At 42.5% G+C, this 25,655-nt stretch overlaps 1 protein-coding gene across 3 annotated transcripts in view; it reads left to right on the forward strand.

Annotated features, from left to right (window-relative positions):
* The window catches only part of VPS16 (VPS16 core subunit of CORVET and HOPS complexes), a 1,150,777-nt gene that overhangs the window by 83,199 nt on the left and 1,041,923 nt on the right, over positions 1-25,655 (forward strand). For all 3 annotated transcript variants that reach the window (XM_033944752.1, XM_033944754.1, XM_033944753.1), the window contains exons 5-6: positions 21,656-21,800; positions 21,901-22,007. In XM_033944752.1, coding sequence (XP_033800643.1) covers positions 21,656-21,800; positions 21,901-22,007 — 252 coding nt within the window. The remainder of the gene's footprint in view (positions 1-21,655; positions 21,801-21,900; positions 22,008-25,655) is intronic.

A 25,655-nucleotide genomic window follows, 5' to 3' on the forward strand; every position in this document is an offset into this window, starting at 1 on the left:
ATCTGCATAGCTGTAGGAGGTTAGGCCATGTTTGTCTAGGTAGGAGCTGAGGAAAGCTATGCATAGGTTGAAGAGTGTGGGAGACAGAGGTGATCCTTGGAGTACTCCGCAGGGGTTGGACTATGGTTCTGATTTTTCTTTGTTTGTTTTAACCCTGTAGGTTCTGGATTGTAGAAAGCCTTTAAACCATGATATTACCTTGCCTGAGATTCCTATGGAGTCTAGTGTTTGTAGGAGGATGTCATGGTCTACCAGGTTGAAGGCTGCGGAGAGGTCTAGTTGTATGATCAATATTTTCTTGCCTGTGCTGAGGAGTTGTCTAGCTGTGTCCATGAGTGTTCTTAGTAGGGTCTCAGTGCTATAGTTGGTTCTGAAACCAGACTGTGTGGGGTGGAGTAAGTTGTGGTTTTCTAAGTATAAGGTTAGGTTAGCTACGAGGCCTTCCATTAGCTTGATGTACAGTGGGTATTGAGGCTATAGTTGGATGGTTGGTCCGTTGTTCCTTTGGGATCTTTTAGTATTGGAGTTATGATGATTTCGCTGAGGTCTTGTGGGAAAAGTTCATCTATGAGTAAAGTTTGTATCCATTGTAGGAGCAAGGAGCGGAATAGTGTACTGGAGGTTTTCAATAGATATGGGTGTTAAGGTGCTTGGCTGTATTTATTATATAGTTTGTTGAAGTCTGACCATTGTATGGGTGAGAAGTGGGACCAGGTTCTGTCTGCTGCAACTGATTCTTTCTCTGTGTGGGGATTTGAGATATCTTCTAGGTGCATAGGAATTCCATTGAACGTGGCTCTGATAGTTGCGATCTTGTTTTTGAAGAATGTGGCTAAGAGGGTGGCTGAGGGAGGTGGGAGTTCCTGTAGGATAGGTAGATTGTGGTGTTTGTGAGATCTTTTAGTAGCTGGAATAGCTTTTTTGTGTCTTGGGGTCCTTTTCCTATTTGCTTTCTTTTTTCTTTCAGTTTTTGTTTGTATGTTTGGTTCAGTATTCTCCATGCTGTTTTTGTGGATTCTTTGCTGCTTTTTCTCCATTTTCTTTCTAGTTGTCTGCATTGCCTTTTGAGTAGGAATATTTCATTGTCGAATCATTTGTCTGATTTTCTATGGATTCTGGTTTTGGGTTGTTCTGGGGCTAGCTCATCCAGAGTTGCTGTGCTTAGATGGCTCCATTGTGAGATGAAGTCTTTGGGAGTGTAGTCTTGGATTATGGTGTCTGATTTTGTCCAGAATATGGTGGGATCGATGTATTTGCATGAGTTGTAAGTTATTTTTTAAGTAATTGGTGTGCTTTTGTTATTGGTCCAGTTGATTTCGAAGGACTACAGTGTTCTCCCCAGAAATTTTTTCCAGCCGGTGGCATGAAAAAGTAGCCGGACGGGGCGGGATGGGGAAATTTGGTGGTGGGGAAAATGAAAAGGTACTTTTACTAAGGCTTGCTAGCCATTTTAACACACGCTAAACGCTAACGTGTCCATTATAGTTTATGGATGCATTAGCGTTTAGTGTGTGCTAAAATAGCTAGCACGCCTTAGTAAAAAGATCACTAAATGTGCACGATTTTTATTAGTTAATTATTTTCCAACGCTCAATATGACTTCCTTTTTTAAGGTTTGATACTTAGGCAGTGTTCCAGTAGCATTTAAGCCACCCTTGAAAAAAAGTAATGCAGATCCTTTTATTCCAAATAACTAATGACCAGTATCAAACCTTCCATTTCTTTCAAAACTACCGTACTTCAAACTCAAGTTGAATCAGTTAATGCTTTGCATCCCCGGCAATCTGTGTTTTAAGACACAGCACAGAGACAGTAGTTCCTGCCTTAGGGCTCCTTATACAAAGCTGCGATAGCAATTCTGTCACAGCAAATGCACTGAAGCCCATAGGAATTGAATGGACTTTGCTGCATTTGCCATGGGAGAATTGCTACTGTGGCTTTGTAAAAGGGACCCTTACTTAGTGAACTCTATACTAGTCACCTAGAGACCAATGTTTCTCAACTTCTTCAAGCCAAGTACCCCCCTAAGTCTAACAAATATCAACTGAGTACCTTAGTCCAAGCTCCGTCCCTGACCCCACTCCCATTATAATAGTACTAATTGTAATGCAATTTCTTCCATTCATTTTTCATGTACACACAACCTTACTGAACAACCATTAAAATACTCCTCCCCAATGTCAAAATTATAAAAATCCTATTAATACAAAAATAATAATAATGCAAAATACATTTATAAGTCCAACTTTAAAAGCAAGGATAAGCCTCCCCCAATACACCCCCAAACAATAAGATGTATAATCTAGAAAAGTGTTTCTCTACTACACTGCAACTGCATCAATAAACCCAGGACTACCATACATTCTTCAAGCATCCAGTCCCTACTCTATTAAATAACACCAGTTAAGACCCTCCCACTGCAAAATCATTTTTTTGAGGGGGAGGGGGGCAAGGTCACAACGGTTCATAGTCATTCGTGCGTGGGACTTCAGCGCATCAACATTTCAGCGCAGACAGATCAGCACAAGACTCCAGCAGGCCGCCTAAAAAGTTACTTTTAAAGAGCTCCGACGCGGGTGTGAGTGGGGACCCCCCCCCCCCCAGTTTACTTCATACTGTTCACGCTGCCATTGGGGAGAGTTGTGGGGTTGGAACCCTCCATTATAGAGTAAACTTAACTTTTTCCCGATTTTTTTAGGAAAAAGTTCAGTTTTCTCTATAATGACACCCCCCCCAACGGCAGCGCAAAAAATATGAAGTGGGGAGGTTCCCCCCCCACACCCCCCCATCAGAGCTCTTTAAAAGTAACTTTTTAGGTGGCACGCTGGGGTCTTGCGCCAATTTGTCTGTGCTGAAATGTGGGCGCGCCGAAGTCTCGCACGCTTTTGTCCTATCACCGGTCAGAAGTAGCTTTCACTATGTTTTATGTTCCCAAATACCTGTAAACATAAATAAATAAATGTGCTTAGAATTCCAGACTTGTGTGTTTAAAGTCAAGGGTTGAATGGAAAGAGTTAATCCTAAATACCAGAAAGTCACAGGCAAATAATGAATTAGTTTAGTCACAGTGGCACTCGGTGTCTCACCTCCTGGGGCTCCGGCTGTAAACGGCCTTGGGATAGTTGTGTCTGGTTAGCGGTTTGGGGCTTGTGGGCGCTGCCAGAGCCAAGCTGCAACAGGAGCCGGGCAGCTGCCGTGGTTCCAGCCCCGGTACCGGGCATCTTCCACTTCCTCTTCCCCCGGTAGCCACTTGTCTTGACTTGCCCCAAACCGATGCTGAGCAGGAGCTGCCGAAAGCCTTGCACCGTCAGTGAGCTGTTGTCACCGTAGCGTGCGAAAAGCACATGCAACTGCCGCCGCTGAGCCAGCAACGCCCGCTCCCTGTCCACAGCCAGCTCTAGCTCTACACTGTTTCCGTCACCGGCCATGCAACGAGAACAAGGGCGGAGAAATGAGCATCGACAGCATCAACCCTGCCCAGCCGCCCCTTCCCTCCCAACTCACACATCCCTCGGCAAAGTCGCTAGGCAAATCGTAAGCTTCCCTCCATATTTCAGCGACGGAGGGAAACTTACAATTTGCTTCGGGCCTTCCTTGTTGCCGGGTCCTGCCTTCGCGGAAACAGAAAGTAGGCAGGACCCGGCAGCGAGTTGTAAGCTTCCATCCATCGTTGACCAGTCTCCTGCCTTAGCCCGCAGCGAACTCATGCTTCGGGGCTCTAAGGTGTGTGTGCTGGCTTCCCTTCTCTTCTCCCCCCCCTCCCCCCCCGGATGTAACTTCCAATTTCGGAGTCATCTAAATTAGGCGGGCGGAGCGCCCGGCTAAAAGGCCCTGGAGAGAACACTGGACTAAGTGTAGTGATCTGACCAGAGGGAATGGTTATATTTTCCGTTTGGATCTCTGGTTGTGTGGGTTGTTGGGACATGTAGGCTGCGATGTCGAGTTGGTGTCCTTTTTCATGTATGGCTTGAGGGTCTAAGATTTTGTATGTTAAGGCCTCAAGGTATGATAGTAAGGTTTCTGCTTGTTTGTAGGATTGGTTTTCGAGGTGGAAGTTGAGGTCTCCTAAGATTAAGTTGTAGGTTGTTGTTAGTGAGTTTCGATATATAAATTCTTCAAATATTGGTTTTGCTATGCTCCAGTTACATGAGGTTATGTAGCAGAGCATGCATGTTAGTGTTCCTTTGAGTGATGTGCTTGAAAGTTGACAGGCTAGTAAATCCATGTATGGGTTGGTTGTTTTGTCTTGTATTTTTCGGTTTATGGTGTTTCTGGCTATGATGGCAATTTCTCCTCTTCTTTTATTTTCTCTGCAGACCATTGTTATCTTGTGGCTCTTTGGGCAAACTTCCATTATTCTGGGGTCTGAGTCGGAAGTGAGCCAGGTCTCTGTGAGGAAAAGGCAATCCAGGTTTTCTTCTGTCCAGTTTTTTTGTGTGTTCTGTTTTGGGCCTTTGGCTCTGATGTTCACATATGCACATGTGAGAGTGGTGTAGTCTGTTGGTGTGTTGTGAGTTGTTTTCGGGTAGATGAGTGATCTTTGCTGGGGTTGTGTTTTGGTCTTGTAAGGGTTTGTCGGTTTTCTTCTTGCTGTTTGTGAGGTGAGTTGGTATGTGTATGTTTGATAGTTTGAGTTTCTGTATTTTGAGTCGCCTGGTTGGTTGGGTAATTTCCTTGAAATTTGCTATAGTTGGTATTAGAGAGATGTTGTTTGCTGTTGCCTTCCAGTTGGTTAGAGCAGGGTAATCAATAAGATAGCTTATGGGTATTTTGATGATGTAGATATCATGGTGGTGCTAAGTGTTGCGGATATTGTAGTAGTAGGTAGAGGTGGGGGAAGATCTTTCCCTTCTACGCTTGAGAGTTGTTGGTCTATTCAGGGTCTGAGTAAGGAGCGGTTGTTCTGTGTCGTTGTAAACGTCGTATAGACACCTGAGTCCCGTCTCAGTTCTCTGTGCCGTTGTAGACGTCGTATAGACACCTGAGTCCCGTCTCAGTTCTCTGTGCCGTTGTAGATGTTGTGTAGACGCCTGAGTCCCGTCTCAGTTCTCTGGATGTTTTTGTACACTATTACACTAGAGAGAAACTTGCTGTTTTTCCTCTCTAGTTATGCCTCTGACGCAGCCTTCAGGCGAAACATGGCCACGTCGGGCATATGTTGCATAAATTTATTTTGCTCGATATTCCCGCTTGGTCTGTGCTTTTTTACTACCCTTCTGTCATCGCAGATTATCTGCCTCTCTTATGTCACTCTGACTTAATAATAGCATCAGGAAATACTTTTTCACAGAGAGAATGGTGGATGCCTGGAATGCACTCATGGTGATAAAAACAGTGACTTGAGTTCAAAAATGCTTGGAATAAACACAAAGGATCCCTAAATAGAAAGAGGATAGTATTGAAACAAAACTTGACAGATTAACAGCTAAAATTATGTTTATAATGTGCAGGAGTGGTGCTTAAATGGCAGATGCAGCAGTGGGGAACTGAAGCTGAAAGTGGATAGTATTGAAACAAAACTTGACAGATTAACAGCTAAAATTATGTTTATAATGTGCAGGAGTGGTGCTTAAATGGCAGATGCAGCAGTGGGGAACTGAAGCTGATATACAGACTTCTATGATCTGTATCCTGTATAGGGTAAGACAGATCAGAATGGGCTGGAGTAGGTTTTGATGGCACCTCGGTAGAAGGGGAAGTAGGGCCAGACGAGATCCATCCCAGAATACTGAGAGAGCTCAGAGAGAACGCTGAACTGGCGGATCCTATTAAAGACTTGTTCAACAAATCTCTGGAGACGGGAGTGGTTCCCGGGGATTGGAGAGAGCGGATGTGGTCACAAAAGTGGTCACAGGGATGAAGTGGGAAACTACAGGCTGGTGAGCCTCACTTCAGTTGTTGGAAAAATAATGGAAGTGTTGCTGAAAGAAAGAATAGTGTTCCTCCTTGAATCTAATGGGTTACAGGATCAGAGGCAACATGGCTTTACAAAAGGTAAATCTTGCCAAACGAACCTGATTGAATTTTTTGATTGGGTGACTGGAGAGCTGGTTCAAAGACATATGCTAGATGTAATTTACTTAGATTTCAGCAAAGCCTTTGATATGGTTCCTCATAGGAGGCTGTTGAACAAACTTGAAGGGCTGAAGTTAGGACCCAAAGGGTCCAAAGATCTAAAGGCGAAAAAACAGTGTAACAAGGCGGTGGCTGCTGCTAGAAGGATGCTGAGCTGTATAAAGAGAGGCATAGCCAGTAGAAGGAAGAAGGTGTTGATGCCCCTGTACACGTCGTTGGTGAGGCCCCACTTGGAGTATTGTGTTCAGTTTTGGAGACCGTATCTGGCGAAGGACGTAAGAAGACTTGAAAATGGTCCAGAGGAGGGCAACCAAAATGATAGGAGGCTTACGCCAGAAGATGTATGAGGAGAGACTGGAAGCCCTGATTATATATACCCTAGAGGAAAGGAGGGACAGGGGAGATATGATTCAGACGTTTAAGTACTTGAAATGTATTAACGGAGAAAAAAATATTTTCAAGAGAAAGGAAAATGGTAAAACCAGAGGCTGAGGGGTGGTAGATTCAAGAGCAATGTTAGAAAATTCTACTTTACGGAGAGGGTGGTGGAAGCCTGGAATGCACTCTTGAGAGAGGTAGTGGAGAGGAAAACGGTGACGGAGTTCAAAGAAGCGTGGAATCAACACAGAAGATTTAGAATCAGAAAATAATATTAAATATTGAACTAGGCCAGTTACTGTGCAGACTTGCACTTTCTGTGTCTGTGTATGGCCGTTTGGTGGAGGATGGGCAGGGGAGGGCTTCAATGGTTAGGAGGGTGTAAATGGGCTGGAGTAAGTCTTAACAGAGATTTTGGCAGTTGGAACCCAAGCACAGTACCTGGTAAAGCTTTGGATTCTTGCCCAGAAATAGCTAAGAAGAAAAATTAAAAAAAAAAAAATTAAAAATTTAAAAAAAAAATTTAAATTGAATCAGGTTGGGCAGACTGGATGGACCATTCGGGTCTTTATCTGCCGTGATCTACTATGTTACTATAACGTCAGTCGTTCTGCCTTTCCCCGTTTTTCCCCCAATCGGAGGACGTCTCCATCATTTTTACCACCGATGGACGACTATTACCACCGACCTCTGGGTCCTTTCCATTGTAAGGGAGGGATACTCTCTTCAGTTCCATCAAGTTCCTCCGGAACATCCTCCAAGAGAGTATCCTTCCTCCTCTGCCCAGACCGCCCTTCTTCTTCAGGAAGCTCAGGCTTTGCTCCAGCTCTGGGCTGTCAAGCTGGTTCCTTTGGCTCAACAGAACAAGGGTTTTTACTCCCGGTACTTCCTTGTTCTGAAGAAGATGGGCGATCTGCGCCCTATTTTGGATCTTAGGGTGCTCAACAAATATCTGGTCAAAGAAAAGTTTCGCATGCTGACCCTAGCATCTCTGTATCTCCTCCTCGAGCAGAACGACTGGTTATGCTCTCTGGATCTCAAGGAGGCCTACACTCACATTCCCATTCATCCGGCCTCCCGTCAATACCTCAGATTTTGGGTGGGACATCTTCATCTTCAATACCGAGTGCTTCCTTTTGGCCTGACATCGTCACCCAGAGTCTTCACCAAGTGTCTGGTTGTGGTGGCCGCAGCGCTCAGGAACCATGGTTTTCAGTCGGCCTCCCTCTGTCAGGAAGCTCTGAAAGTTTGTGATTGGGCAATTCGCCACAACACCTTCCTCAAAGCTGTCTACATTCAGGGGGCGGACAATGCCTTAGCAGACAACTTGAATCGTCTTCTGCAGCCTCATGAGTGGACTCTCCATTCCACGCCCCTTCATCACATTTTCTCTCTGTGGGGGATGCCTCCGATAGACCTCTTTGAAGCTCCCCATAACTTCAAGCTGCCTCAGTTCTGCTCCAGGATCTACACTCCTCATCGCCTCGAGGCAGATGCCTTTCTTCTGGACTGGACAAATCTCTTTCTATATGCGTTTCCTCCATTTCCTCTCATTCAAAAGACTCTAGTCAAGCTTAAGTCCGACCATGCCACCATGGTTCTGATTGCTCCTCGGTGGCCCAGACAACCTTGGTTCTCCCTTCTACTTCAACTCAGCAGCAGGGAGCCCTTTCTTCTACCAGTGTCTCCATCGCTGCTTACACAGCATCAGGGATCTCTGCTTCATCCCAACCTGCAGTCTCTCTACCTGACAGCTTGGTTCCTCTCAACATAACTCCTCTCCAGTTTTCGCAAGCGGTGAGGGATGTTTTGGAAGCTTCCCGGAAGCCTGCTACTAGACAATGCTATACCCAAAAATGGACTAGATTCTCTACGTGGTGTTTTTCTCATCATCTGGAGCCTCAACATTCCTCCTTATCTTCAGTTTTGGACTATCTGTTGCACCTTTCTCATTCTGGCTTCAAGTCTACATTGATACGAGTCCATCTGAGTGTAATTGCTGCTTTCCATCAGCCACTTCAAGGAAAACCTTTCTCTGCTCATCCTGTGGTTTCCAGATTCATGAAAGGACTTTTCCATGTCAATTCTCCTCTCAAACCACCTCCAGTGGTTTGGGACCTCAATATAGTTCTTTCTCAGCTTATGAACCTATTGACAAGGCTCATCTGAAGTATCTCACTTGGAAAGTTGTGTTTCTCATTGGTCTCACTTCTGCTCGTCGAGTTAGTGAGCTACAAGCATTGGTTGCGGATCCACCTTTTACAGTGTTCCATCATGACAAGGTGGTTCTTCGCACTCATCTCAAATTCCTTCCTAAAGTTGTCTCGGAATTTCATCTCAATCCATTGTTCTTCCAGTGTTTTTTCCAAAGCCTCATTCTCATCCTGGAGAATCAGCTCTGCATACTCTGGACTGTAAGCGTGCTTTGGCTTTCTATCTGGAACGTACCAAACCACACAGAACTGCTCCTCAACTTTTCATCTCCTTTAATCCGAACAAGTTGGGACGTCCTATCTCTAAGCGTACCATCTCCAACTGGATGGTGGCTTGTATCTCTTTCTGCTATGCCCAGGCTTGATTACCCCTTCACAGTAAAGTCACAGCCCATAAGGTCACAGCTATGGCAGCTTCTGTGGCTTTCCTCAGATCTACACCCATTGAGGAAAATTGTAAGGCTGCCACTTGGTCCTCGGTTCATACCTTCACTTCTCACTATTGTCTGGATGCTTTCTCCAGAAGGGATGGACAGTTTGGCCAAACAGTATTGCAAAATTTATTCTCCTAAGTTGCCAACTCTCCCACCATCCCGCTTTGGTTAGCTTGGATGTCACCCACTTGTGAGAATACCTGCCTGCTTGTCCTGGGATAAAGCACAGTTACTTAACGTAACAGTTGTTATCTAGGGACAGCAGGCAGCTATTCTCACATCCCACCCACCTCCCCTAGGTTGGCTTCTCTGCTAGCTATCTGAACTGAAGAGACGCGCCCTGTGCTGGGCGGGAAGGCACTCGCGCATGCGCGGTGCGGGCGACTTAAAACTTCGAGTTTCTTCAAGCAAGACTGCTTGTGAGGTGTCTGCATCGGGGCTCCATTGGATCATGTCACCCACTTGTGAGAATAGCTGCCTGCTGTCCCTGGATAACAACTGTTACGGTAAGTAACTGTGCTATATGGCAGTTGTTCTCTATCTTTTAGATTGTTAAATAATTTTGCTAAGATAGGAGTTACATAAGATATAAACTTTTTATAAAACATTCCTGTGAATCCATTCATTCCTGGGGACTGGCCTGATTTAATTTGATATATTACTCCTCGAATCTCGTCCTCAGTTATATCTTCTTCCAATTTTTGGACCTCTGAATCTTGAAGCTTGTTTAATTCTAACTGAGACAGGTATTGTGTCAGGGATGTTCCCTGTCCCTGATATTCTGATGTATATAGTTTCTTATAGAATTCCACAAATCTGTCATGGATCTCCTTGTCTTTTGATAGAAGATCACCGTGTTCAGATCGTATGCCCATAATATTACCTTGCTGGTGATGTACTTTAATGCGATGTGCATTACCCTGCAAGGTTCCCAAATTCATAATGTTTAAGTCTAAGGCGGTCTATATTAAATTGAATATCTTCATCTTCCATTTTTCCTAAAGTCATACGAATCTTTTATTTGGGTCCTGATCTGTTCCCCACTGATTCCCTTTTTATGTCAATTTTTCTCTTAATCTTTTTTCCTCCTTTTCCCAGGTCTTTTTCTTATAGGAAGCTATCGAAATCAACTCTCCCCTTAAGACAGTTTTTAAAAATTCCCAAATCGTAATAGGTGAGTAATAATTAGTACTATTATTATCCAAAAAATTTCTGATAGATTGTTCTATTTTCTGGACTACCTTAGGATCTTTTAATAGAGTATCATTTAATTTCCAATATTGTGTCACCATTTTAGTATATCTCCATGCTATGTCAACCCATAATGGGACATGATCCGCCCAACTGGTTTCCTCTATTTTTGCATCTATTAGCTTACCTTCTAAGGATTTATCCATCCAAATCATATCAATTCTGGAGTACACTCTATGTGGGGAAGAATAGTAAGTACATAAGAATTGCTATCTCCGGATCAGACCTTCGGTCCATTAAATCCAGCGATCCGCACACGCGGAGGCCCAGCCAGATGAACACCTAGCGTAATTTTAGTCACCCATATCCCTCTATGCTTCTTGTAAGGAGATGTGCCTCTAGTTTGCTTTTAAATCCTAGAATGGTGGATTGCGCAATAACCTCCTCTGGGAGAGCATTCCAGGTGTCCACCACTCATTGCGTGAAACAGAACTTCCTGATATTTGTCCTGAACTTGTCCCCCCTTAGCGTCAGGCCATGTCCTCTTGTCTATGTCACATTGGACACTGTAAATAATTTTTTTTTTCCTGCTCTATTTTGTCAATTCCTTTCAGTATTTTGAAAGTCTCAATCATATCCCCTCGCAGTCTCCTTTTCTCAAGGGAGAACATTCCCAGTCTCTTAAGTATTCCTCATATTCCAAGATCTCCATACCTTTTATTAGCTTCGTTGCTCGCCTCTGCACCCTCTACAGTAGTTTTATATCCTTCTTTAGGTTGGGAGACCAATGTTGGACACAGTATTCCAAGTGTGGTTTGACCATTGCCCTATAGAGTGGCATTATAACTTTCTCCGATCTACTCGTGATTCCTTTCTTTATCATGCCTAACATTCTATTTGTTTTCTTTGCCACTGCCGCGCATTGTGCCGACGGTTTCAGGGTCCTATCTATTAGTACACCCAGGTCATTTTCTTGTTCGTTCTTACCCAGAGTTGCACCTGACATTCTATACTCATGTTCCTTATTCTTTCTGCCTAAATGCATTACTTTGTACTTTTCCAAATTAAACTTCATCTGCCATTTCTCCACCCATTTCTCTAACTGACACAAGTCACTCTGGAGTTCCTCGCTATCCTTCTGCGATTTGATTGCCCGACATAGCTTTGTGTTGTCTGCAAACTTGTTGATCTCACTGGATGTTCCTTCTTCTAGGTCATTGATGAAAATGTTAAATAAGATGGGCCCAAGTACCGAGCCCTGGGGCACACTGCTAGTCACATTTTCCCAGTCTAAGAACTTCCCATTTATGCCCACTCTCTGCTTTCTGTTCTCCAGCCATTTGCCTATCCGTCTTAGTATATCTCCCTCTATTCCAAGGCTTTGTAGTTTCCTGAGAAGTCTTTCATGTGGAACCTTGTCATACGCTTTCTGGAAGTCCAGGTATATTATGTCCACCGGTTCTCCACTATCAATTTGTTTGTTCATGGTCTCAAAAAATTGAAGTAAATTTGTCAAACCTGATTTCCCTTTCCTGAAGCCATGTTGACTGGTTCTGATCAGGTCATGTGTATCCAAGTGCCGGACTATGCTATCTTTAATCAGTGCTTCAACCATCTTTCCAGGGACAGACGTAAGACTCACAGGTCTGTAGTTGCCCGGTTCTCCTCTTGATCGTTTTTTGAAAATTAGCGTGACGTTCACTACCTTCCAGTCTGTCCAGTTTTAATTGACAGGTTGGCAAGTTTTTGCAAAAGCTCTCCAATTTCAACCTCAATTCTTTTAAGACTCTCGGGTGAATTCCATCAGGTCCAGGGGATTTGTCTCTTTTAAGATTGTCGATCTGGTAGTATATCTGGTCCAAGTCCACTTCTACTATGGTGAGGCTGTCCTCTATTACTCCTTTGAACACTTTCACTGCTTCTGGTACTGTTGCGGTGTCCTCCTTCGTAAAGACAGACGCAAAGAAGGAATTTAGTCTGTCTGCAATTTGTTTATCTTCCTCGATGTACCCTTTTCTTCCCTGGTCATCCAGCGGTCCCATCGCCTCTTTTGAAGGTTTTTTTCCTTTTATGTATCTAAAGAAGGGCTTTAAATTTTTGGCCTCTTGTGCTATTTTCTCCTCATAGTCCTTTTTGGCATCCCTCACTGCCTTATGACATTTCTTCTGATCATCTTTGTGTTTGCTCTAAGCTTCGGTTGTTTTTGTGCGTTTCCATTTTTTTAAAGGAGTCCTTTTGTTTTATGGCTTCCTTCACCTCTCTAGAAAGCCATGCCAGTTCTCTTTTGCCTTTAGTTTTCCTTTCTTTGGAAATCTGCGGAATGTAGAGATTTTGTGCTTCTGTGATAGTATTTTTCAGTAGGGATCATGCCTGATCTACCATTTTAACTTTGTCCATCTTTTTCTTGAGCCGTTGTTTCACCATGGCTCTCTTGCTATCGTATCTTCCCTTTTTAAAGTTTAAGGTCGTGGTTAAGGTTTGGTACGTTTCCCTTTCCTGATGTCAAGTTTAAAGTTGATCATGTTGTGATGGCTCGTCCCCAGCAGGACCGTGACTTCTTCTTTTGTCGGTCCCGTAATGCCATTTAGGACCAAGTCCAAGGTGGCATTTCCTCTCGTCGGCTCTCCCATCATTTGTTCCAGGAAGCAGTCCCCTAGCGCTTCCAGGAACTTGGCCTCCTTGCCGCAGTTCGAGTTTCTCAGGTTCCAGTCTATCCCTGGGAAATTGAAGTCCCATGATTATTACATTACATGTCTTACATTCTTGTTTAATTTCCTCTTATCATTTCTGAGTCTTTCTCCTCCGTCTATCCTGGGGGTCGATAGTAAAGGCCAATTTTTGTGTCTGCACCATTGTGTCTAGGAATCTTGATCCAGAGGGACTCCAGCTTTTCTGTCCTTTCCGTTGTAGCCTCTCTAACAGTTTCTACTCCATCCTGAACATATAGGGCAATACCTCCACCTTTCTGCCCTACTCTATCTCTTCTGTATAGTATCCCTGTAGTACTGTGTCCCATTTGTTATCATTCCACCATGTTTCTGATATGCCAATGATTTTCAGTATAATCTCTTCCTAGCATATGTATATTACACCATCCATCCAATAAATGTAATACTTCCAGAAATCTTTTTAATTGTTTTCTATCTTTTTTCGTTCTATCACTTTTAGTACTCATAGTATCCCAGTGAGGATCCAAGACCAGATTAAAATCCCCTCCTGCTAATAATAATCCTTCCTGTTTTTTTTTAAATTATACTCATAAGATCTTCAAAAAATTTCCCTTGATTTTTATTAGGCGCATAACGGTTCACCAATGTCACCAATGTTTATTACCCCTTTTAATTCACCCACCCAAATAATCCATCTGCCTTCCTCATCCCTCCCTTCCTCCTTTGTCAGTACTTTCAGTTTTTTTTCAAATAGTATTCCCACCCCTGTTTTCTTTTTCTCCTTTTTATTAGAGGCCCAAACTCTCACCGGATAGTCTTTGAAATGGACCATCTTTTCTACTGGTTTTTGTAAATGCGTTTCTTGTACATAGCATTCATCAAGTTTCAACCTTCTCATCTCATTTAAAAGCAGCTGGTGTTTTCAAGGTATATTAAGTCCGTTCACATTTAGACTTCCTAATCTTACCTTACTTTCATACATTCTTTTAAATTCCATTTCAATTTTTTCTAACTTTCCTAGGCTTACAGATCTTATAATTTTTTCCCCAGGTCACCTTGTCTCCCCCCCCATATCCCCCTTACCCCAGCCTCATCCAATCAATCCTAAAAAAGAAAAGTAACTTACTCTTCAGCCTTCCCGCTTCTCCCCGGCAAATGAGATTTAATGTGGATAAATGTAAGGTGATGCATGTCGGTAACAAAAATCTTATACACAAATACAGGATGTCTGGTGCAGTACTTGGAGAGACCCACCAGGAAAGAGACTTGGGAGTACTAGTCAACAAGTCAAAGAAGCTGTCCGAAAAGGGCAAACAGAATGCTAGGAATGATTAAGAAGGGGATCATGAACAGATCGGAGAAGGTTATCATGCCGCTGTACTGGGCCATGGTACACCCTCACATGGAATACTATGTCCAGGACTGGTCGCCGTGCATGAAGATGGACACAGTACTACTCGACAAGGTCCAGAGAAGAGCGACTAAAATGGTTAAGGGGCTGGAGGAGTTGCCGTACAGTGAGAGATTAGAGAAACTGGGCCTCTTCTCCCTTGAAAAGAGGAGACTGAGAGAGGACATGATCGAAACATTCAAGATAATGAAGGGAATAGACTTAGTAGAGAAAAGACAGGTTGTTCACCCTCTCCAAGTTAGAGAGAACGAGAGGGTGGCCAAACTGAATACATGGCTTGCCAAAATTGCTTTAGAAGCTTCCTGTTACCTTGATTTTAGAAAACAGATAAAAAACCAATTATTCAACAGACTGTATCTTATTACTTACTTACTTAATTTTTATCTCATTTTAAATTGTTTGTATCTTCCCACTGTAAGCTTTTAACTTTGCTGAAATTTTAGATTTCAATTTTATATATCTATTTATACTGTATGTATTATGATTGATTGATGTGAACCGCCTAGAACACCCGGGTATGGCGGTATATAAAAATAAATTATTATTATTATTAATAAAGTTAAAAGGGAATTCTGTACAAACATAAGGAAGTTCTTCACCCAGAGAGTGGTAGAAAACTGGAACGCTCTTCCAGAGGCTGTTATAGGGGAAAAATACCTTCCAGGGATTCAAGAAAAAGTTAGACAAGTTCCTGCTGAACCAGAACGTACGCAGGTAAGGTTAGTCTCAGGGCATTGGTCTTTGACCTAAGAGCCGCCGCCTGAACGGACTGCTGGGCACGATGGACCACTGGTCTGACCCAGCAGCGGCAATTCTTATGTTCTTATTTTGGGGCCCATCTTGAGAGCACTGTTTATTTATTAGATGTCTGTATAGCACATTGTCAAAGGCTTTACTAAAATCTAAATATACCATATCTAGCACACTCCCTCTATCCAATTCTCTGGTCACCCTGTCAAAGAAATTGATCAGATTTGTCTGACAAAATCTACCTCTAGTGAATCCATGTTGCGTCCGGTTCTGTAATCCACCGGATTCCAGAAACTTAACCATTCTCTATTTAAAAAGTATGTCCATTAATTTTCTTACCATAGAAGTCAAACTTCCCAGCCTGTAATTCCCTACTTCTTCCTTACTTCTACATTTGTGTAGAGAGCCCACATCCACCCTTCTCCAGTACTCCAATACCATTCCTGACTCTAGAGAAGCATTGAAAAGATCAGTCAACGGAGCTACCAGAACTTCTCTAAGTTCCTTCAGCACCCTCTAATTTACACCATCTGGCCCCATCGCTTTGTCTACCTTTAATTTAGCTAGCTCTTTACAAATACAACCCTCTGAAAATCGATCAGGGTCTATCACTCGTCCATGCCTATTCGTGTTTGTCTTCTGCAGTTCCGCTCCTGACACTTCAGCCATGAACACAGAACAAAAATATTTTTAAGCAATTCAGCCTTTTCTTTATCAGCTTCGACATATTTCTCTCCTTCACTTTTGAGTCTTCACTTTTGCACTTCTTCCTCTCACTGAAATATCTAAAAAAGTCTTGTTTCCTCATATTACCGTGTCAGCTATTTTTTTCTTCCATTTGTATCTTTGCTTTCCTGACTACTCGACCAGCCTCTCTCAACTTTTCCAGATATTTTATCCTGCCTTCCTCTTTCTGCAATCTTTTGTAGTTTATGAAACTAATATCTTATTCCTTACCTTCTCAACTACTACTTTTGATAACCAAAGAGGTCTTCTTTTCCTTTTATTTCTTTGCCTCACAAAAATGTTTGTCACTCTTACAATAACTCCTTTCAGTTTTGCTCACCACATTTGTACTCCTTCCAGATGTTCCCATCCAGACAATTATTTCACATAATCCCCCATCTGAACAAAGTTAGTTTTTTAAAAGTCTAGAACCTTTACTTTTGAATGAGCCTACTCTATAACTGTCTTAATATTAAACTGTACCATGCAGTGATCACTGGATGCCGGATGATCATACCCTGTAACATCAGAGACTGCTGCAGTAGGGATACTCCAATCAACATCTGGCATGTTAAAATCACCTATTGGTAAAACTTCCCCTTTTTTTTAGATATATTCTGAATGTCTATTATTAAATCTCTGTTCACTTCTTTCGTTTGTGAAGGAGGTCTGTATATCACACCAATGTAAATATATTTACTATTTTCTCTTTCCAAATTGATCCTTGCCTTTCAGATCCTGCAATTGTGGGGCTTTAATATGATCTTTAACAAATAATGCTACTCCCCCTCCTTTTCTTCCTATCCTGTCTTTCCTGAACAGATTATTGCCTGGTATAACTACATCCCAGTCATGATTCTCTGTGATCGCCACTATATCCAACTCATCTTCTTCTATCACAGCTTCTAGATCTAGAATCTTGTTTCCCATACTTTGAGCATTAGTATATTCTGCTTTTCAGACACCTGTGGGTCTGATCTCTGTGAAAGTCCTCAGAGTTCAGTCTTAAACTAAGAGTCTGAAATCAGCCAAAGTTCTCTCCTCAAGGAGCGTTTTTCAGTTAGAGTGAGAGGATTCACACCCCTAGGAAATATAACATGCTTGGCGTGACTTAACATTTTTCCAGTCCTGTCTCCCACTTACTACTCCCCAAAGTCTCCAAAAGGTCCTAAACAGACTCAAAAGCTCTCCTTAAACAAATATATGCAAATTATATATGCGATTCACAGGTTTCTTTGAAAACTAAATTTAATGCTGTGTCTCTACAACCTCTCTCTTAGAACCAGGCTTACTGAGGGTTAGGCACTAGACCAGCATTCCTCCTTTCAAAGGTCACCTGTGGAGTCTGATCTCTAAGAAAGTCCTCAGAGTTCAGTGTTGAGATTCAATGTAATGGGGGAGACATTCCATTCTTCAGCGCTTCCCTTCTGTCTGGTAATAGCGCCTCACTCCTTCACTAAGGTGATGGTTATGATAGTGGCGCATCACCTCAAAGCAGGGATCCAGTTGTATCTGTACCTGGACAATTGGCTGATCAGAGCTCCATCCATGTCCAATGGAGAAAAAGCAGTGGCACAAATTGTACAGCTGTTGCAGGACCTGGGTTGGCTTATCTGGCTTTTCAGCAAATTGTAACTCTATCCTTCCCCCTTTCTCCCCTCCCTTCTACACATAAGTTCATGTAATCCTTTTTTATTCTTCTCTACCCACTATTTTAAGTTCTTGTAAACCGTGTCGAGCTCCATACTCATGGAGATGATACGGTATATAAACTTAAGGTTTAGATTAGATTAGATTATCAATTTCCAGAAAAGCCACCTATTGCTGACCTAATCTCTAGAGTTCTTGAAATCTGTTTCAGCATGGCAGAGAACCGTGTTTTCTTCAGAGCCACGCAAACTGGAGCTCACTCACCAGATGTCAGACCTCCGGGCAATGCCAGCTCCTATGGCTTGGCACTATATCCAGGTGCTAGGGTCGATGGCAGCAACCACAGAGGTTATCCCTTGGGCGAAAGCTGATATGCGTCCTTTCTGGACATGATATTATCTTGATAATCCCTATAGGTCGGGTGTATTAAATCTGAACGCCACTGTCCTGGTTGGTGAAGATTCATCATTTTGCATTGGTAGCTCCAACAAGAGGGATGTCACTCCATGTATCCTTTTGGGTGATTCTGATGACAGTTGCCAATCTGTATGACTTATGGGGGATCATTACAAGGGTCATCCAGTTCAGGGACGCTAATCGCCCTCTCAGAGAAAATGATCTCGAAACCAGCTGGAACTGCGAGCCATTCATCTGATGCTATACACATTGGAGAAGTCCCTGAAAGGCACAGCAGTAAGGGTTTTCGCAGACAATGCTGCACTGGTGGCCTATATCAATAGGCAGGGAAGGCATCAAGAGTGTTCTGTTATGACTAGAGGCATAGTTGTTCCATTGGGCAGAAGTCCACTGCAGGCTCTTTCAGCAGTACATGAGTAGGCATGGACAATGTGCAGGCTGACTATCTAAGCCCACAGGCACTGGATCTGGGAGAATGGTTGTTGTCCCGGAAGTCCTTTGACAGCATTGTGTTTTGATAGAGACAACCGACGTTCAATCTGATGACTATAGCAGTTAACAAGAAAATAGATTGTTTCTTCAGCTGAAGATTCAAGACCAGAAGTGCCAATTTGGACACTCTTGTTCAACTGTGGCTAGAAAGAAGGCTGTTGCACATGTTTCTCTTGTGGCCCAGGATAGGCCGGGTCATTTGCAGAATAGCAAGTCACCCGAGGTTGGTAATCCTGGTTGCCCAAGATTAGCTGCTTTGGCCTTGGTACACAGATCTAGTGCGCCAGAAGTGGGTCAAGGGTCTCAAATTGCCAAATCATTCATCCCTTCTGTCACAGGGTGCGGTTCCCATGGAGGATTCGGCACTTATGGCATGGCACTTGAGCATGTGTCATTGGCACAGAAGGGCTACTCAGAGGTGGGCATAGCTTCTATCCTAAGGTCTAAGAAACCAGTAACTAACTGTTGCAACCTATGCTTAAGGCTTGAAAAATGTTTCAGCACTGGTGTGCTAATGAGAATGCAGAATCTTTAAGAGCTCTGATGTCAGTGGCCCTAGCATTATTCCAAACTGCAGGTGCTAGGCCTCTTGTGTGTTAGGGCTTGAGTGGAGAAAGTTTCACTGGCTTCTCATTCAGAAGTAGCAAGATTTTTGAAGGGCACGTGCAGGATGCATCCTCCTATATGGCAACCTTTTCCGTTATGCATCCTTAACATTATTTTGTAGGGCCTCAGTAAGGCTCCATTTGAGCCTTTGCAGGAGGCGTCTCTAATGGATCTTTCCATTAAGTTATTCTGGTGTCTGTCATCTTAGCAGGAAGAGTCTTGGAGTTGTAGGTGCTCTCGTTCAGAGAGCCATTCCTCAGATTTACAGAGGCTGAGGTCTCTCTGTGCATGGTACCTTCCTTTTTGCCAAAAGTGATTTTAGCCTTCCATGTAAATCAGGAAGTCAGGCTACCCGCATTCCATCTGAGCAAAGTTTCCTGCTAACTCTGCCGAAGTGGCCCAGAAATAATGATGATTGTACAAATATTTCCAATCAAATATTGTTTATTAAAAATAATAGAATAATCTTGTTTCAAAAGGCATTTGTACAATGGAGACAGTCTAATCAGAGTGTATGCATCTTTCTGATAAACAGTCTCATATGTCGTCCTGCCTTCTTTACCTGTATACCCAGTATGATGACATTTTTCTACCTTCATATAATTGGTCAAAGATATTTGATACCATATAAGGCGCTTGTATGGGAGGGTGTGTTTTCCCCTTACAAAGGAATTTCTAAATATACATTCAATAATAAAAAAGAAATACAAAAGAAACAGTTCTAATATTACAATATTCATGCACACAGCCTTAAATTGTCCCTCTTCTGTGATCCTAAAATTCATCTGCTTCTCTCATATCCTATTAATTGATCTAACAGCGTGCACTGTAGTTCTTGTTTCAATAGTGAAAAAGAGGAGTGGCTAATTAACTTTAAAATAAATCTAACTTTCCCTATGCAAGTCATCTAATACATTTTGAGGTAGCTATATTTTAATCTAAGGCATTTAAATGTTTCTACTTATTTAAATACTAACTTATATTTCAATAGCTTACTAATATTTGATACATATATTCATATATGCATCATATATATCCAATTAGTGTCTCTAACTTTATTTTTCTTGGAATGTGGGTCTCTACAGCAGCAAGGTCAGAGGCCAAGCTATGTCTTCCAGCAGGTCTCCAGGGTGTACCTCCTGGACCAAACTGGACAGTAGCCTCTAAGAATTTAACTGAGGAATCTGGTCTGCATTTTCTCTAACCTTCACTACAAATCAATAGAGCTTGTCAGTTCGCATACCTCAAGATGGATTACTGATCTTTTCTTTTTTCTCCTCAGAGCCAGAGCACATGTCTTATAATTTATCCCCATATTTGTCTAACTGGTTCTGTATCCTTTTTATCCAATTTTTTATATCAAACCTTTCTTACTTGCTCTTGGACTGAATCCTTATCTTATATTCTCCCTGACTAGTAATAACCTTCGAACAATAGTAAAAGTTTTAGTGACTGTGTATTACTTTATGCTTGTACAAAAATTCAAAAATATCACTCCAAAACAAAAGCACCACACAAGCCAAGAAAGCTAGCTTATTACTTAAACGAAAGCAAAGCCTCAGACATAAGGAGAGGTGTATCCACATTCCTCCACCCAAGCATCATAGGCAAAAAACTTTCGCACAAGTTTAAAGTTAGCAGGTGGGAGCAAAAAAAATAGCCAAGAATGAATGATGGTAAAAACCACTGAACACAAACAGGCCAGACTGACAATTGTTTCGTGGCCAGTAACCACTGCTTCAGGGCCTTAGTGCCAAATCCAGGCTATCAGTACGCAGACCCTAACTGAAAGCAGCAGTTAAGATCTGCATACTGATAGCCTGGATTTGGCGCTAAGGCCCTGAAGCAGTGGTTACCGGCCACAAAATGATCATCGACCTGGCCTGTTTGTGTTCAGTGGTTTTTACCATTAATTATTCTCTGCTATTTTTTTTTGCTCACACCTGCTAACTTTAAACTTGTGCGAAAGTTTTTGCCTATGATGCTTGGGTGGAAGAGTGTGGATACACCTCTCCGTATGTCTGAGGCTTTGCTTTCGCTTAAGTAATAAGCTAGCTTTCTTGGCTTGTGTGTTTGGGAGTGATATTTTTAAATTTTTGCATAATACTTCCCTCCATTCCTCCCTTTTTTGTGGTTGTATATTTACTTTATGCTTGCACATACCACAAAAAGCTGTCCATCTTAATAGGCTGCCACACCCCAGCTCATTTGAGCCAAAGGGCTAAATCACATCCCATGGGTTCGGGGAATGGGGTGGTGAAGGGCATCCTGCTCTGTTACCTTGAGGCCATGAATGATTCTTGTCTCTCAGATCATCTCTTTGTGTTCACCAGTTCTGGTTGATTAGGAAGGGTGGCTTCTAAGACTTCTTTTTGTAGATAAATTCATTTGATGATTTTGTCTGCATACATTGGCTGTGGTAAGCAGCTGCTGATCTTTTAGAGTGGTTTACAACTGCTTTGAGACAACCTGAGGAGCTACAGCCCAGCCCATGAGGAAGGAGGTGGAGCTGAGAAAGATAGATGATATGTTCTACACAACTTGTGGTAAGAGGAGAATAGCCCACTGGTCAAGACTGATGTGCCTTTCTACCAGAAAGAAGATTGAGGTAAGAATCTAATCTTTCCTTTTCCTTTGTTGCAGGAGGTTTTTCAGCACCATGTGGTGGAAGCTAGAGTTTTCCATACTGAGTACGGTACTGGTGTAGCCATACTAACCAAAGCCTCTCGGTTTACCCTCACCACGAATATTGATGATCTTAAGCTGCGCCGGATGCCAGATATACCAGGTAAGACTTGCATGATTAATCATTTGAAAAGGCATGTCTTGGCTTAACATGACAAATGTTGAAATTAGATGAAAAGCCGCCTTTATTTTGTTGTAAACAGGTCCTCCATCCTGCTGGGCTGTTCTGTTTCAAGACAGGGCAACCATGATCTTGTTTGCATTTGGTAAGGATCTATATCTCTTGGACCACACATCTTGTTCCTTGATGGTGAGTCACAAAACAGACACTTTTGTTTTTTTCCCAGTGGTTAGCCAGTTTGGTGACAACTGTCGCACATCTGAATAACTTGATTTATTAAGGTTAACAGATAATATCTGAAGACAGAAGATGATTTGCTTGATTTTCCTCTGTTTCCAAGCTTTATTAAAATTTGTTTTCCTGCTTATCAAATTTCTAAGTGGTTTTACAATAAAATTTCTAAAAAAAAAAAAAAAACCCACCATAACAAAAGGGGGATATACAAACATTTGTCATTATATAAAAACAGTATATGTATTTACATGGACACTAAAACTAATGAAAATTACAGGAGGTTGTGGGGGGGAATACAATTTTAAATAGGATAGGAAGACATAAAAGGGTAATACAATTAGGTGTGGGAATTAATGTCTGTGATAGAAGATGGAACTAGTTGTCATATGTTATAAGTCAAATGCATCTTTAAAGAGAAATGTTTTAGATTTGATTTAAATCATTCGATTTTAGTTTACTTCCTGAAGGTGAGTAGTCATTGAATTCCATAACTGAGGGGCTGTAGTGTAGAATACAAATGAACGTATGGTGTCATGTATTATCTGCTGTGGTGATGGTATAACTAAAAGATGTTGATTTGGGGATTTGAGTGCTCTATTAGGTGTATAAGGAATTATTAATCTATTTATGAATTCTAGTTTATTGAAGGTTTTAGACTTGAAAGTTAGTAGAAGGATTTTATATGTGATTCGGTATGAAATTGGCAACCAGTGGGAGTATGGCGATTGGCAACCATTGGAAGTATGGCGATAGCAAGCATTGAAAGAAATTTTTTATTCCAGAGTTTTCTGATAATGTTTAATAGGTCTATACTGAAGATTTGCAGTTGCTTCTGCAGTTAGAGGGACAAGCAACCCTGTGGCCTTCCCATCTTTATTTTGCTAAGTAATGTTCAAAGAGGAGATGGATAGGGTTTGTGTCAGTGATTGATATGCATTTGAGAACTTTTCTTGCAAATGAGCAATTTCACTTTCTCTGTGGAACAGGTAGATGATATGCTCTCACATAGGGTTGATATCATCCTATGATGCCCAGCATCCAATCAGTGAATTATTAGCTATTAAACCTTTTTAACGTAGTCTGCTGAGCCTGTATTGGACATTCCATTCTATTTTTTTTGTAATTATTTATTTAAACACTGCAAATACAACCCAAAGAACATACAACAAAATAGTGCATATCTCAGAAACAGCTCTTAAATAATAACCACCCTAGTACTTTATTACCAGTGTTAACCAATTTCTTAAGCCCCCAAAGAAACATCCCCCAACTCCTACCCAAAAACCTCCCCCTCCCTCCGGAGAGACTGTTCATAGAGTCCTCCTCCCTTAGTACCACTAGCCCTGTACCGCAACATGATAAAGTATAGCAATATAAGGACCAAAGCCCCAGCATACCAAGAGGACCCCCCCCTCGAATCAACATGGGTCAGTACCCTCCACGACCAAAAATCTACCCCATATATCCTCAAATTGCTGCCATCGACGTGTCAATATAGCAGAAAGTCTGTATTCCTCACAAACCCAACCCAATTTTTCCCTCATCAATGTCAAGGTATGAGGACTCTTCCAAAGCGAAGCCAACACCAGCCTGGCTGCTGTGAATGCCAGCCAAGCCATCTTGTCTTGATTATTATCCACCCCTCTGGGAATCACTCCCAATAATGCAGTTTCATCCCTCACTACCATCTGACATTGTAAAAGTTGTCCAACATACCCAAATACCTGGGTCCAGTAACCCAAAAGTCTGGGGCATTCCCACCACATATGGAAAAATGTGCCCCACTGGCCGCACCCTTTCCAACAGTCATCTGTACATGAAGTGTACATCTTGCTAAGCACTATCGGTATAATATACCACTGCACCAATAGCTTAATGGTATTCTTTACCAACTGTGGCGCCACCGCTATGTGGTGAATCCTCAAAGCTATCTGTTCCCATTCCTCCCCAGTATACGTGATCCCAGGTCTCCCTCCCATGCCTTCATATAGGATGTTTTCTGATCGCTATCAGCATGTAACCATTCATACAAAACTAAAATACAGCCCTGGCGAACTGGGGCCCCAAGTAGCAATTCAAATGGGGAATTCTGTCGAACGTTAGGGTCCCTCACCCAAGCCCGCATGAGATAATTTTTCACCTGCAAATAAGGAAATATAAGTCCCCTTGCTCCAGCTGAAATTGATCCTGAACCTCAGGAAATGCCATAATTGTTTCCCCCTCCAAGAACTGTTCAAAGCAATCCAATCCACTACAATCCAATACAATCCACTCCTAGCGCTTAAAAATGCCCCCTTCCCGACTCGGGAGAAAGTCAGGCGCAAACGGAAGAGAAGAAAATGTACCCCCCTGAGCCTTCCCCACTAAGTTCTTATATATACCTTTCCATACTCTTAACATCCATCTAGTGAATTGATTACCCAGAGCCCCGAAGTCCTTATCCCCTAAACCCACCCAAGGCAAGTAGCCTAATGCATGAATGCCTCTCACACCCTCCAACAACCCTTGCTCCACCTGAACCCATAGTTTGAGTGGAGTAGCATGCCAATCCACCACTGCCTGAATCTGTGTCGCCTGAAAATACTTTTCCAAGTTGGGGAAACCCAAGCCCCCCTCTCCCTTGAACTTGAACATGGCATACCGAGCCACTCGGGGGTGCTGACCCCCCCATATAAAGTTAAGTAGGATCCTATGCCAGCATTGAAAATAAACTCTAGGGATTTCAATAGGAAGAACTTGAAATAAATACAAAAACTTAGGAATTACCATCATCCGCACCACCTCCATTCTGTCCATCCAAGAGAGGTATAATTTATCCCATCTAGATAGCTCCTGTACCAAAGAGGAAACCATCGGAACATAATGAAGATGAAACAAAGAAGACCAATCAGCATCCATGTGAACCCCTAGGTAGTGAATGGGACCCGTCACCCACCGAAAAGGAATCAGATGCTGTATCTCTTGGATTTCCTGAGGTGGCACTGAAATAGTCAATATCTCCATTTTAGTTATATTTGCTTTAAACCAAGATAGCTGCCCATATCCACTCATAAGATCCTGAAGGGCCAGAAGGGACCGATCCGAGCCCTTTACAATTTCTAGGATGTCATCTGCAAATAAGGATAATTTGTGTTCCACCTCATGTATGGGAAGACCTTGCACATGGTGCGACTATCGTATCCATTGTGACAAAGACTCAATCACCAGAGCGAACACCCTTGTCGTGTCCCCCGATAGAGCTCAAATGAAGTAGAGTAAGCCCCATTTATTTTGACACAGGCCATCGGACTATGGTACAAAGTAAGAATCCAGGAGATAAAACTCTGTCCCAGCCCCATCCATCGCAGAACTTCCTCCATAAACTTACAATCAATGCGATTGAAGTCCTTTTCTGCATCCACCGCTACTGCTACCCACAGAGACCCCTCTCTGTGCATGTCACACCAAATTCAACACCCTATGAATTCCATCCGCCGCCTATCTCCCCCCAATAAACCCAACTTGATCAGGGTGAATAAGCACTGGCATATGATCGCCAGTCTATCCACCAAAACCTGAGCAATAATTTTAGTGTCAATGCTCAAAAATGGAAATGGGTCTATA

The sequence above is a fragment of the Geotrypetes seraphini genome, chromosome 5 (assembly GCF_902459505.1).
Source record: "Geotrypetes seraphini chromosome 5, aGeoSer1.1, whole genome shotgun sequence".
Lineage (NCBI taxonomy): Eukaryota > Metazoa > Chordata > Amphibia > Gymnophiona > Dermophiidae > Geotrypetes > Geotrypetes seraphini.